Source organism: Capra hircus, chromosome 12 (genome assembly GCF_001704415.2).
Source record: "Capra hircus breed San Clemente chromosome 12, ASM170441v1, whole genome shotgun sequence".
Classification (NCBI taxonomy): Eukaryota; Metazoa; Chordata; class Mammalia; order Artiodactyla; family Bovidae; genus Capra; species Capra hircus.
In genome coordinates this window covers 73440878-73455245 of record NC_030819.1, presented here as the reverse complement: position 1 = coordinate 73455245, position 14368 = coordinate 73440878, and the positions used below count along the sequence as shown (strand labels likewise).

Here is a 14368-nt window from a genome sequence, read left to right as displayed (position 1 = left end):
CAGGGTGAGGAAATGGGTGGTGGGGTGGGGTGGGGGGGAGGCGTTGAACGCAAAAGAGTGAAGAATAGAGAGGAAGTGAGAGAGAGAGATAGGTTTCAAAAAGTATTATTATGAGAATCTTTTCAATGAAGGTGTAATAGCTAATGACTTGGAAGTGAATTGCTGAATCAAATTTAGTAAACAAAGTGCCTATACTCTTTTTTTAATACCACCAGCGTCTCATTTCAATTCCTTGTGTATATGTCCAATCTTATCTCTACCCCAGAGCCTACATCTCTACAAATGTAGCATTTCTATATCTACACATATTCCTGGCCTTGGGAACGAGGAGGTGCAGCTTACAGACTCATTTTACAGGAATAGTTCAGAGAGGGGTAGGGGCCTGTCCAAGGTCACATGACACAAGAGGACACCTTCCAAGAAATATACTCTCCAGCCAGGTAAAGAGCTCCTTGGTGAAAGAAGACTCACATTCTTGTGCATTCTATAAGCCATCAGCTTTGGGCTTTGTTAACTCTAACTAGTAAAGATATCTATTGCTTGGTAACCAGGTTTAAGTTTGACCAACACCCAATCTTTACAAGGAAGAAAATAAGACAGAAAGATAAAGAGAAATAGAGATAGCAGGAAAAAGAATTGTGTTTTCATGACTTATACATACAACAGATATCATACTTGGTCACTAGTATCATCAGCCAACCTCTTGCCCCCCAAACCTCCAACACTTAAAACCTGTGACAGCTTAGGACTTCACCGGGCATGGGAGAAGGAGGAGGCAGACAGAAGAACCGTACATTCTTCTTCTCTGGCGAATGAGTATCTTCAAGACACTTTCCCCCCAAGCCCCAGAAAGAAGATCAAAACTAAACACATCACTTTGAGATTTAAAATAGTTCATATCACTAATGCTGAAATGCAACGCATGCTTTTTCTTTTGCCAGTGAGAAAGACATGTTCATCTATTTAACATTTAGCCTGGAAGGTTCCATATTTGTGCATAAACATGATGGTGTACCACTGGCGGCCATCGTTACTAGTTGCTGTGCCTTTTGGCTACAGCTACTCTTTTGATCACCCTCCTGAGGAGGTGAGAGTGTGAAGATAATGAACTCCAGATCTGGGTCTTCCCTGTTGGTCCTGTGGTTAAAACTCCATGCTTCTAACGGAGGGGGCATGAGTTTGATTCCTGTTTGGGCAACTAAGATCCCGTATGCCATGAGGTATGGCCAATAAAAAAAATAAAATTACTTAAAAAAAAAAAACACTAGTTCTGAGACCAGTTAGTCTGGATTTGAATCCTACTTCTTCTCTTTGGGGACTTCCCTGGTGGCTCAGAGGTTAAAGCATCTGCCTGCAATGCGGGAGACCTGGGTTTGATCCCTGGGTCGGGAAGATCCCCTGGAGAAGGAAATGGCAACCCACTCCAGTATTCTTGCCTGGAGAATCCCATGGACAGAGGAGCCAGGTGGGCTACGGTCCATGGGGTTGCAAAGAGTCGGACACGACTGAGCGACTTCACTTTCAGTTTTCCTCTCTTTACTGGCTGTGAGTCCTTGGGCAAGTTATCTGATCCTCTGTCCGTGGGGTCACAAAGAGTCGGATATGACTGAGCGACCGAACTGTCAGTTTCATTTGCAAACTTGGACAACAAGAATATTATACACTTCACAGGCTCTTGTGAGGATTAAACACTTTGTATATGAACAGTGTGGGAACCTGGCATATCAGAAGCCCTAGGTAAATGTTAGCTTACCATCTTCTCCAGTTCCTACCTTCTCTCTCTGAGCTGCCCTCATTTTTCGGACTTCAGCTTCTTCAGCTTCCTTCTTGATTCTTACACATTCTTCTCTTTTTAGCTAAATTGTATTGAGATTACAGAGGACAAAAAGCAGTTACTATTTTTCTGCCCGAACCCCTGGAACACAAAATTATGATGAAAGGCAAATTACAGTATTGTTTGTGCTACAGCACACCATGATTATAGGTTGGTTCTGCAGGCTACTTAGATCACAAAAAATGGTCAAGCTATATCTGCTGCCCGTGAAATTTCTCTGTGTTTCTACCTTGATGTCTGTTTCTGTCTTCCCTGGCCCCAAACCACCCTCACTGCCAGCCCAGGTTAGGGAGAAGAAAGGGCAGATAATTTTTCCTTAGTATTTAACTCAGACTTCAGGGACTTCCTTGGCAGCCCGGTGGTTAAGAGTCTGCCTTGCAGTGCAAGGGACGTGGGTTCAATCCCTGGTTGGAACTACATGCTGAATGGTACAACCAAAAACAAACAAAAAAACCCCAAAAAAACAAAAAAACCTGAGTTCCTTGTTAAAAAAAAAAAGATCATTGGTTTTTTTTCGTGCTACTTTCATGCTTTCATGACGGGAATGTAGTAAACAAATCTGTGCTCCTGGAATCAAATATTCAAACCATAGTAGAGACTTAAACTGGGGTAGGGGTGGGAGAAATTCCCTTACCAAGGTCCCACTGACTGATACACAGCTTGGGTGAGAATTCACAGTATTTATCCCTTCACTTCTCACATCTCGATTTCTTTGATTTTTGAGATTTTCTTTTGCAATTTGTTTCAAGGTTTTATGCTTTTTGGTAAAGTTACTGTGTTATTTCATGGTTATTTTGAAAGTGCTGGTACTCTAATTTCTTGCCAAATTTAAGCTAAAAGAGATGGATTCTGACCTTCTTCTGGTATTTAGATTGTATCAGTTGAAGTTGTTGTCTCCGCCTGACTTCAGCCTCTGATTGGCTTCCCCCTAAGGAAAAAAGTCACAAAGGTGAAACATGAATGTTAAACTGAAATGTCAGCCATCAAAGACTAATTAAATACATGATAAGTCTATACCACGTGTTTCTTTAACATTTTCATACCACTGGAAATAAGGGCCTAACTGAAATTGAGTCCCTCTAAAACCTAGTTCCTCTGCTGAGTTTATGATTAACCTCTCCATCCAGAACATTATTCCCTTCTTTGTCCAACACCTGTCCTCCTCAAGCTTAAGGAATCTCAAAAAAAGGGGGGGGAAATGTAACTGGGCAAGACCCCTCAGGAAGACCCCAGGATAGAACCTTCTCTCATATCCTCATATCCTCTACTTTAGCTTCTCTCCGAAGTACCTAGATAATATATAGTATCTGATGTACATTTTCCTGAGTTGTTTTATAGATGCTAAAAATGGAAGAAGGTAACTCTGTGATTAAAGCCTGTAGCCCCCAAGCCCACTGGAGCGTAAGGATTGATAATGTTAATCCCTGTGGTACAGTCCTAGGATCTCACCATCAACCAATCAGAATTGTGCACAATCCGACCGTATTCTCTGTGACTCCCCTCCCTCACCTGGCCTTTAGAAATGCTTTCTTGAAACCCATCAGGGGGTTCAAGTTTTCTAAGCACTATTTGTCTCCAACTCCTTGGCTGATGCCTTATAATAAACACTGCACTTGACTTCAAAAAGCAGTATCAGTAGACTAGCTTTACTGCACAGGGGCAAGCAGACCCAAATTTGACTCGGTAACTTAACCAGTTTTTTTAAGTGAGACGTTAAACAACAGTAATTGCATAAAAGAAAGATAAGGCCACACTCCCTCAGTAAGAGGACAATGCTATGAGGGTTTTTCAATCATGTAGGTATTCAAGTTTTTACATAGACTGAAATCACATGTGAAGGTCCATGCTAAATAAGAAATAGTGCTTCGGAAATTCTAGAACATTCTTCCTGCTAGAGTATGACCATTTCTTAACCTAATAAAGATGATAATCAATGATGTTTCTAATGTTTTTCTTCTTTTGATTCTACTGCCCTGTATTCAAGTAGCAAAGCTCCAGGAATCCTGAGAGGTCTTGCCATGAGACAAGTAGACAGTCTTTATAAGCCAGTTTTTAAGCACAATGGGAATATTCTAGGTAAAATTAATGGTCAATCCATACTATTTATTGTTCTTTCTTTAGGTATTCAAGAGAAAAAATATGGATGTTAGATTATTCATCTACTCTCTCTTAAACCTATAACAACCAGGGGCCAGAAATCCTTGCAGCTTGACAATCATCTAAGAATTACTGTTTAGGGAGTTTTCAGTGTTTATGCAAGCTTGGCGTGCATATTTTAAAGATTCCTTTGAAATAATTCTCTGGTGCTTTGGTCACTAAAAGTGTCAGTTCTATGAAAGATTCACTGACACAGAAGATGCATTAAAACAATTTGCATTCATCATAGTTTTTATAATTGAACAGTTAAAGATACCATAGAGACTTCTGAGTCCCAAAAGATCTGTAATACCTGTTTGGTCCTGGCCCTAAGGAAAGAAACAGTGAGGCCTATTGAAGCTTTTATCTAATGTTACAGCTAATTTTAGTATCTCCTAGAACCATTCCAACATTTTAAGGGGTAGAGGAATAGAGGAAGAGTTGAGAATTTTAAAAATGGAGAAAATCAGATGTCTAAGCATTTACAGGTTTTCCTTTAAAACTCATCTCAAAGTTTAATACATCCCAGAACTCTTTTCTAGTCTGTGCCCTCTTTCTCTTGACCATTCCAAGATACACCAAATACCAGAACTCCTGATCATTTTTGTAAAACCCCAAGACAATAAACACCAACAACTCCAAATACTCAAGGCAAGTGCTTGGCTCCCTAAGCAGGATCTGCAAGGTGGTAACTTAAAACCAGTTTGGGGAACATTAATTGGCAACTACTTTCAGCCTATAAAAGAGGTTAGCTAGGTCAAAGGGAGGTAGAAATCAGAGAAAAGATGTCTTTGTGAATTTCATCTTCTCTGAGTATGTGTTTGGGGAAGGAAGAATCTTCACATCTTCAATGTGAGTAAGAGAGATTTAATGAAAATCATTTGAAGAGCTCAAGCTGTGTCCCCAAAAGACTGAGGAACCCCTGCTTAGGAAAGACAGTGCCAGAAGGCACATGGCTGTCCTCGGCTACTCAGACTGGTCATCAAGAAGAAATGGCCACAGGGCAAACGGCCTGTATTCCCAGAGTCTGTGGGAAGAGTGCACAAGTGTTTCCCACACTCCCGGTCTGGTTATCATGAAAGAGAATGCCAATCTAAAGCCACTTTAAAAGGGACTTGCCCATGTGGACAACTCCATAGGCACAATGGAACTCTACAAAGACAGTCTAGCTACCAGGAGCCAAAGTGAAGCCAAGTACTGCCAGCAGGAAAGTATCGTCTACATCAGGGAAAGCCAGGGGAGAGATGGATGGCGAGCAACAGGGGGGCTCTGAAGAACTTCAAGGACCCCAGGGCTGAGATGCACAGCAAACACACCCCAAAACTTGGGGAAACTGGTATCGGTGCAAGAGAGACCATAATCTCTTCTTCTTCCTTTGACCCACAAGGATCAACAGAGAAACAGAGGAGTCAATAGAGAAAACTTCAGCCACACTCATTTCCTTTGCCAACTTTCTATCCAAAAATAAGCCCAGGCTGGGAATTCCCTGGTGGTCTAGTGGTTAGGACTCTATGTTTCCACTGCAGAGGGCAGGGGTTCGATCCCCGGTGGGGAACTAGACCCCACATGCCATGCAGCGTGGCAAAAAAAGGAAAGCAGGCCTGGGCTGGAACAGGGAAGAAGCTTTAATCTCTATTAGCAATAGAGTTATAACCAGTATTTAGGGCTAAACTTACTGAAAAGACACTGTTTTATGCCTAGAATTAGCTGGACAACTTGATTATTTGAGAAAGACCAAAAAGATCTAATTTCATCCAAAGAACATAGGGAAAAAAAAAAAAAAAGACCCAGATAGCTAGTGTGAGGGGGCCAGTTAGGAAAGACAGAGCTGTCCTCCAGGTTGTACCCCTCAAATGCAGCTTATTCAGCATAAAGGTGACATGAGATGAACCCTGTTCATGAAATACAGTGGGATGATAATGATAATGCTATTGCTTGTACACAATCACCAAATGAGCTTTTTTATACCGACATCTTGGAAAAGGTACTTCTTGCAAACTACTGCGAGAGTCAGTGCCCCCTGATTCTACCACATTTGTGCTAACTAAACCTGTGGGAACTGCGTGTCCAGCCCTTGAAGCTCCCAGCTGCTGCTGGCAGAGAGAAGATGTGAATGCTTCGCATGAGAGGACTTCCCTGGTGAGTGAGTCAAACGCCGGGCAGAGGCAGCCCCGGCAATTTATCACACTGCCCTGTGCTCCAGAGGCCCCCAAAGTCTCTATTTGCAAATGAAAACACAGATGATATTATTTGTGTACCTACCCTGTGTCCCCAGCCCACTGACATCTTACTGTCGGAATTGACCCTCCAATTTTCCCTCCCATAACCAGTTAACTGCCATGATTAATATGCTTGTGATAGCACTAATCAGGATGAGAGTAACAGCTATGACGGGGCATATGGAATGCCCTAGGTAAGGTTTCTTCAGAGCTGATCAACTAAGAGGCTGTAAATTATTTGGCAATTAAGCCATCGTCTTATTCCCCCATAACTGTGGCATCATCTGTTTGCTACTTGCAGAGTCAGAAACAACAGTCTACCTGCATGCTTTTGACTTTAAATATATGTTTTGACTTTAAATGCTTTCCATTCCAAGCAGCACAATGACCCAATGACCTATAACGGACATCGAAAGACAGATGTGGGCGAGGTGCTAAGCAAATCGTTGGGCGGCCCTGTCCTCCTGCATTCAAGCAGCTGGCCTGCTGGCTTACCGAGCGTCATGGGCGGTAGGGTAATGGACTTCACCCTTTGTTGTTCCTTCCACCTTTCCAGCTCCTCCAGCTCTTTCGCAGCCACTAAGTCAGGTGAGAAATATTAAATCATCAATTATCAGAGTGTGAAAAGGAAACTGCTCCCTTGAGATGGACATTTAACTACATGCGGGCATGAATGGGCGAGATATCTCAGAAAGGAAGCCACCACCCAGTCCTAACCCCTTGGGGTCACCCTAAGGCACTTTCTCTCCAAGAGTTGGCACAGAAGTACAAATGTGAAAACAATGTGAACTCCTGCTACATAAAGAAGTTTAGTTCTTCCTCCCATCCTGGCATTTTTCAAACCCTACATCATTTAATCCTGGAGAAGGAAATGGCAACCCACTCCAGTATTCCTGCCCAGAGAATTCCATGGACAGAGGAGCCTGGCAGGCCATGGTCCATAGGGTTGCCGCGAGTTGGACATGACTGAAGCAACTAAGCACACATCATTTAATGTTTGAAGTTTCCTATAGGGTGTATACAAAACATTCATGTGGCAATAAGAACTTTGCACACACAGTAAACATAAACCCCCATAGAATTCTGATGCCTGTATCTGCTGCATTTTAAATATTCCCCAAGATTACTGTAACCGTGAGGAATGAGAGCTCTCCAATTCCTACTACCTGGGCCCACTGAGCTGAGCCTACTCCCAGTGGAGCAGGGCCCAATTCCCCAAGTATACACTGACTGGCAGCAGGGGGCGCCAGAGATACTAGTTCTGTTTTTTCCAAGGTATCTCATGAGACGTGATTGTTTCAAACATCCATTTATATTTTTTAATTATTAGAGGGGAAAAAAAAAAAACTTCTGAAACATCTCAAAAATCCAGACCACACTGAAGCTTAAATTCCTGTTAACCATTTAAATAAAAAACGTGTAAGATGCCAGAATCTTTGGGATTCCATTGGCCAACTGCAGGCAGTACCCACTGTCGCCATGTCTGTGCAACTGTGACTGTCGTATTCTGCACAGACTCCGATCTGCCACCCAGGAGGCTACTTGTCCAGTGGAGACCGTTAGAGAGCTGCCTTCCTGTGGTGTCCTTCTGTTCATCAATCATTACAAAATCAAATTTCCTAGTAAGATCAGGAATGGAGAGCACAAGATCTCAGTGCTAGCCCCACAGCTGACTTGAACAAGCCTCAGAAACTTCTTTGTGAATGAAATGAGCTTCAGTTCTCCTCCTAACTCGAAAATACTAATGCTGTCTCTTTAAACAGCAGCGCTTATTTTACCGCAACATTAACACGACATTAATCATGTTGTATGTCCGCTAGGTACAAGGAGCACAAAAACAAGCAAGATGTAGCCCTGCCCTCAAAGAGCTTATAATCCAGAGAAGGAAAGTGAAGTCACCAATAAAAACAGCCGAGGTTAGACTCTGTTGGTTACAAAATTACAGGAGCACAGAAACTAAAGAAAAATTCCATTAAGAAGGAATGGGAGAGTTCCAAGAAAAAGAAAGATTATCTTATAATCTATTTCATGTATCACTTGTCCCTTTCAAAAGTGTCCCTAGTCCTGTAAAGATATGTGAAGTGAGTCCAATTTTGCAGGCACTTGATAGGTCTGTTGGCAATAGGTGTGAAATTGTTTAACTGCAACAGAAACCTCAGATTTATGATTGTGCCATGAGTTCTGCTGTTAGCATAGAGAAAGAAACTTAGAAGCATAAACAATAAAATAGTTTTAAAAGGTATAATTTAAACTGCCAAAACTTAAAAAGGAAAAAAATGAGCTCCAGTGAGTCTATACAGATCAGAAACTAAAAATTCTTCAGACCAATGCAAGCCAATTCTACTCTGTAAGAAAATGAGCAGTATTTTGAGTGTTAAATAATATACATACTCTGTTGTATCTCATTTCTTCGTTTTTCATTTGGTGCTATCAAGGTATATGCACCTGTGCTAGAAAGAAGAGAAAAAATCAATTATCAGGAGAAATTATTTTTTAAAATATTTATTTGGCTGCATCAGAACTTTGTTGCAGCATGTGGGATCTAGTTCCCTGATCAGGGATCAAACCCAGGCTCCCTGCATTGGGAGCACAGAGTCTTAGCCACTGGACCACCAGGGAAGTCCCCATGAGAAATTATTAATGCATATAAACCACCAGATATTCTTTCCGATGATGTACTGTATTTATGATCATCACCATCAAATAGGTACTATGAAAGATAATCTTCCTCTAAAGACCCGAGTGTGTTCTCCAGGAGCTTACAATCTAGTTGTTCAAGTAAAACAAGAACACATGGCCCAATATGGAAATACAGAGCAGTTGGTGAAGCCTGACAAGTGACTACTTCCCCATTAGCTCTCGGTAAACCGTAGGGTCCACTGTTCCGCCCGGTGGCCCTCACGGGCACATCCACTTGAGATGACTGGCGTTCCCCCACGTCACCCACACTGGGAATACAGAACACACTCCTTTCTCGTTGCAGCAAACTGGGTGGAGGGGCCATTTGCAATGCAGACACCTCTTCTTAATGACCCATTTGAGTGGCCAGATGGCCACAGTCTTGGGTTTTGGGGCTTTGACTTCCAGGCAGGGGTCCACTGGGCCCCTCATTCTCCTGGGGACACAGGTTGAGCATAATCAGGAGCTCAGAGAAGCAAAGAGTCACTTCAGTTCACGGGGCACAGGATGAGCAGGTGGGGAGGGAGTGGGAATTAGGGGAAACTTCATTTAGGCAAAAATATTCAACACTGAGATACAAGAAGTTGTTCAAATATTGTGAGCTTTTGCAGGCAGAAACTCCACTTGATTGATCTGTATATGCCCAGCCCCTGGCACAAAGTAGCTGCTTGATGAATGTGGACTGAATTGAAATGATACCACACACCCCAGTCTGCGAGTCTGTCCTGCAGTAGCTCTTCTTTGTCATGATGCGTGTAATCCCACAAAAGTATGACTACTTCATACAGCAAAAATATAACACGGCAACTGACTGCAGCATACATATGGGTACCGTGTGAGGGGAAATGTTATGGATAAGTACCATCAGCTTATAAATGTCGGCCTTTAAAAAAAAAAATCCCAGATACTCTTAGAAGTCTCTGTCCAACACAGACAGACTGTACCGTTTCAAAGGACAAATTAGCAAAGATTGAACAGCAGAGGCCAAAAGTGCTGATTAACCGAAGCCATTTCTTCCTTATCTCATTATTTTCCTAGCAGTGAGCCTTCAGCCAGCTTCAAACTGAGCTTTAATTTTAGACTTGTACATGGGAGGTGTGTAACCCCCTCTGCATGCAAATGTGGCTGCTGGATGCCCAACTACCTAACGGATATCAACAGACGTTGCCTGTGTAGCCTCACATACGTACATGATGAATACAAAATTAGGAGGCCGCCGCTGGAAATTAATCCCTTGTCCATTGCATATTTTTTGTTCACCCTCAGAAAGATTTTTCACTTCTCAAGTGCCCACACTTGACAGAAGCTTGGGAGCTGCAGTTCTGTGGGTCATACCTGCAGACTTGAATATGATGCAACAGTGAGCCATTCTGCAGGGCCTTAAAGATGAAACATGAGGTGCTGGATTTAAATGCCAAGGAAGAAATGACTGCAGAAGCCTCAAGGTCCCCTCATATTGTGGTTTGGAGCTTCTCAACATACCAAGGGTTTGACTACACTGCAAATCAATAGGTCTTAAACTTTAGCATGTATTGGAATCACCTGGAGGGTTTATAAAATGTTGAGTTTCTGATTCAACCGGTATGTGGGGGAGGGAGAAGCCTATAACTTGCCTTTTTAACAATTCCCAGATGATGATGATGTTCTGGATCTGGGGACCACACTTTGAGAAGCGGGGATGTAATCAACCAAACTGTCTTCAAATACTTGGACTAAAAGGGAATTGTGCAGGCATGCTCAGTCACTCAGTTGTGTCTGACTCTGCGACCCTATGGACTGTGGCCCACCAGGCTCCTCTCTCTCCGTGAAATTTCCTAGGCAAGAATACTGGAGTGGGTTGCCATTTCTTCCTCCAGGGGATCTTCCTGACCCAGGGGTTGAAATCACGTCTCCTGAAGCTCTTGCATTGGCTGGCAGATTCTTTACCAAACTAAGCCACCTGGGAAGCCCCAAAAGGGAATTGAAGGATTCACAAATATTGATAAAGATGTAAAGGTTAAATCATATGCCAAAAATCATAAGGTTTTTTAAGCAATTGTGTTGAGACTCAAACCTAGCACTTTTGACTAAAACCAGGGTGGGTGTCTGGAGCTAAATATTCATCTCAAAGTAGAAAATATAAAATATGACTATCCTTAACTTCAGCCTCTTGATAGACTTCCAAGCAAAGGAAATAAATGTAACTGAGCACCCACTATGGTCTTGTGTGTTAGGGGCTTATGAGGAGAGAAGAGAGATAGCAAAAAAAACAGATACAACCCCTTTAACAGAGCTTACACCTGCCACTGCAGGAGACTTAGACTCTGGTTTGATCCCTGGATCAGGAAGATCCCCTGGAGAAGGAAATGGCAGCTCACTCCAGTATTCTTGCCTGGAGAATCCCAAGGACAGAGGAGCCTGGAGGGCTACAGTCCATGGGGTCATAAAGAGTTGGACACAATTGAGTGATTGAGCATGCACACTTAGGAACAATTCATGAAACCATCGGAGCAGACCACAAGGATGTTTGCTAAGAGAAGCTTCATAGAGAATTTTCCAAATTCCATGAATCTCTCTTATGAAATTTTCAGGAAAGGTTTGAAAACAAAAAAAAAACAGTTTGTAAAAGATTTTATTCTACAATATCTAATCTAATTAAGTATGACAACATCACACTAGAATCTTTAGTTTTAGGATTAAATAGGACTATGGTCAATCTATGGCCAACATAGGTAGCTGTCAAGTACCCAGACTCAGAACAGGGCCATGAGAAAAGAATTCTCTAGCCTTGAAATCAGAGGCTTTTAACTGAAAACATTTAAACATAACCCTGGGCTCAAGGACAGTGGTCCCAGTAATAAATGTTTTATGTTAAAGAATTCCTTAGCAACCTTCTTAGCAGTATTTTATTGCCTGAAAATGTCAAAGCTGAAACATAATATTCAGAAGAAAGCACTGGCCAAGTAATGAAGCCTCTATCCTTCTTCCTTCCTGTAGGAAGAGGTGCTTAAGTTTAAGGATTGGCCTTCTATTCTTTACTATCCCGTGGCACAGCCTAATGCCTGGGTAGACACAAATATTCATCCCTGCTCTCTTGGCTTTTCCTTGACATGAATAACAAGTATAACTTATTCATGTTTTCAGCCAATTAGTTTCCACCCACAGCAAGGGCCTCTGCTGGGTTAACCTCCATGTCATCCCTTTCAACAGCCTGACTCTCAAAGCTGCTGATGGAGACAAGCCCAACCTAACTATATTTAGTATTCCAGTCATTTCCTGATTAAGCCACATTCAAAGGCCACTGAAATAAATGTATATCTTTGAAAATGAGTTTCCTTAATTACCTCATTGAAATTTAATGAAACATCGCCATTTGTAAGATTATTCTCACTTTCCAATAGCCCACATCCATGAGATATACTAAGGGAGAACGTATAAAGATTAGCATGTGACAAGGGAAAAATGTTTTTCTGTACCATTATATAAATATATATATTTAAGAATTCTTTGCCTTGTGAGCTCTCTCCTAAGCTATACCACTGTCTCTCTTGTGCACAGTCTTGCATGCTTTTAATAAGGTCTCATCAATAAGCACTCTATGAAAAAATGTTTTGTTGAAGTTATGAAGAATATCTTGGCTGGATAAAAGTATTACATAAATATATCCCCTGGTGTGTATAAACCACAGCAGATGTAATTTGAATTTCTAATTAGGAACAACACTGATTTGGCTGAAAAAGGAATGTAGTCACAAGCAAAAATTCAGAAAGAGATTACATTACAAACAGATAAAGCAGAATAGTAGACACAAAGTTTACTGTCCTATAAAAAGTTGGCTTGAGGTTTTCATAGTTCAAGAAAATCTTACCTTTGGGGGAAACTGAAACAACAAAAAAACCTTTTGGTTAATCAAACATAGTGGATAGGGTTTCCCTGGTGGCTCAGTGGTAAGTAATCCACCTGCTAATGCTGAAGACACAGGTTTGATCCCTGGTTCAGGAAGATCCCACGTGCCTCGGAGCAACTAAGTCCATGAGCTGCAACTATGGAAGCCTGTGGATCCAGAGCCCAGTGAGAGAAGCCCTGACAACAAGAAGCCCATGCACCGCAACTAGAGAAAAGGCCCGCATGACAACAAAGACCCAGCACGGCCAAAAAGAAATAAATAAAACTTTACAAAGGCACTGAATATTTAATTTCTAGATATGGTTTTCCATATTGGTTTTTAAAACATGGTTTTCGGCACAGGACTCAAGCATATGTTTTTAACCAATGTGAGTCAACTTATAGGGCACTTGGGTTTTCAAGAGTTCTTTTGTAAAGAGACCATATCCCTAAGTTAAAAAAAAAATGACAAGATCAGGCTGCGTAAATTATCCTTGACCCCTAGCCTGTCACACCAGCCCTGACCCATATTCCACATCCATGGTGTGGAAGGACGAGTGAGTTCTCTTTAGTCTCAGAGTCTGAAGAGCCCAGGACTTTGTCTGCACACCCAAGAGGCTGACGTGAGGCTGGTTAGTTCTCTCATAGCTTCTGATGGCTCCAGTACTCTTGCCTGGAAAATCCCATGGACGGAGGAGCCTGGTAGGCTGCAGTCCATGAGGTTGCTAAGAGTCGGGCACGACTGAGTGACTTCACTTTCACTTTTAACCTTCATGCATTGGAGAAGGAAATGGCAACCCACTCCAGTGTTCTTGCCTGGAGACTCCCAGGAACAGAGGAGCCTGGTAGGAGGCCGTCTATGGGGTCGCACAGAGTCGGACATGACTGAAGCGACTTAGCAGCAGCAGCAGCAGCAGCAGCAGCAGCTTCTGATGGAGGGCTGAACAGATGTCCAGAAGGCTGGCTGCATAGACACCCAGAGAGAAAAGATAAGAGACCATCAGGACACCAGGGCCTTTGTTCGTAATACACCTTTATGGAAAACAGAAAGAGGGACACACACACATATCTCCATCCAGGATCCTCATGTAGACCCACGGCTTAGTCAGAGGTGGTAAACTGAAGCAAATCAGAAAAAAGTGCCCCTTCTGTCAGGCAGAGGTAATCCCACCTGATTAGGGCACATGATTTGGTATGTACTCCAGCTTCAAATTACTATCTTATCCAGATAATCATATAGCAGAAAGCTGAAATATATGATGCTTCTTCACTTAAAACACACATAATATTATAGAGACTCACTGTCTTTAAGAGACCAAAAACCAGTGATGGAAGTAGAGATGAGGACCAACTGGTAAGAATACTTGCAAATGTTTTAAGTTGCTTCCTCAGGAAAAACTATAAGAAACTCACATTTTCAGAATACAGAGATGTCAGATCTGGGATGTGACTGGAGCCTACATGTAAGCAAATCTTTGCCTAACAGGCTCTTACTATGTCATGGATGCTGGCAGAAGACAAGACTCCTGAGTCAGAGCCAAAGGACTCTTTTACTCACGGCACATCACCAGCATCAGCATATTTATGTCTGGTCTCTCTCTTTTCAGGTTAACATGATGGATGTTGCACACACAAA

At 42.2% G+C, this 14368-nt stretch overlaps 1 protein-coding gene across 2 annotated transcripts in view; it reads right to left on the bottom strand.

Moving 5' to 3' along the window:
- EPSTI1 (epithelial stromal interaction 1 (breast)) overlaps window positions 1–14368 on the bottom strand; it is a 103094-nt gene that overhangs the window by 74045 nt on the left and 14681 nt on the right. For both annotated transcript variants that reach the window (XM_018056782.1, XM_018056781.1), the window contains exons 2-5: window positions 8581–8639; window positions 6685–6768; window positions 2689–2762; window positions 1773–1856 (exon numbers count right to left, since the gene is read on the bottom strand). In XM_018056782.1, coding sequence (XP_017912271.1) covers window positions 1773–1856; window positions 2689–2762; window positions 6685–6768; window positions 8581–8639 — 301 coding nt within the window. The remainder of the gene's footprint in view (window positions 1–1772; window positions 1857–2688; window positions 2763–6684; window positions 6769–8580; window positions 8640–14368) is intronic.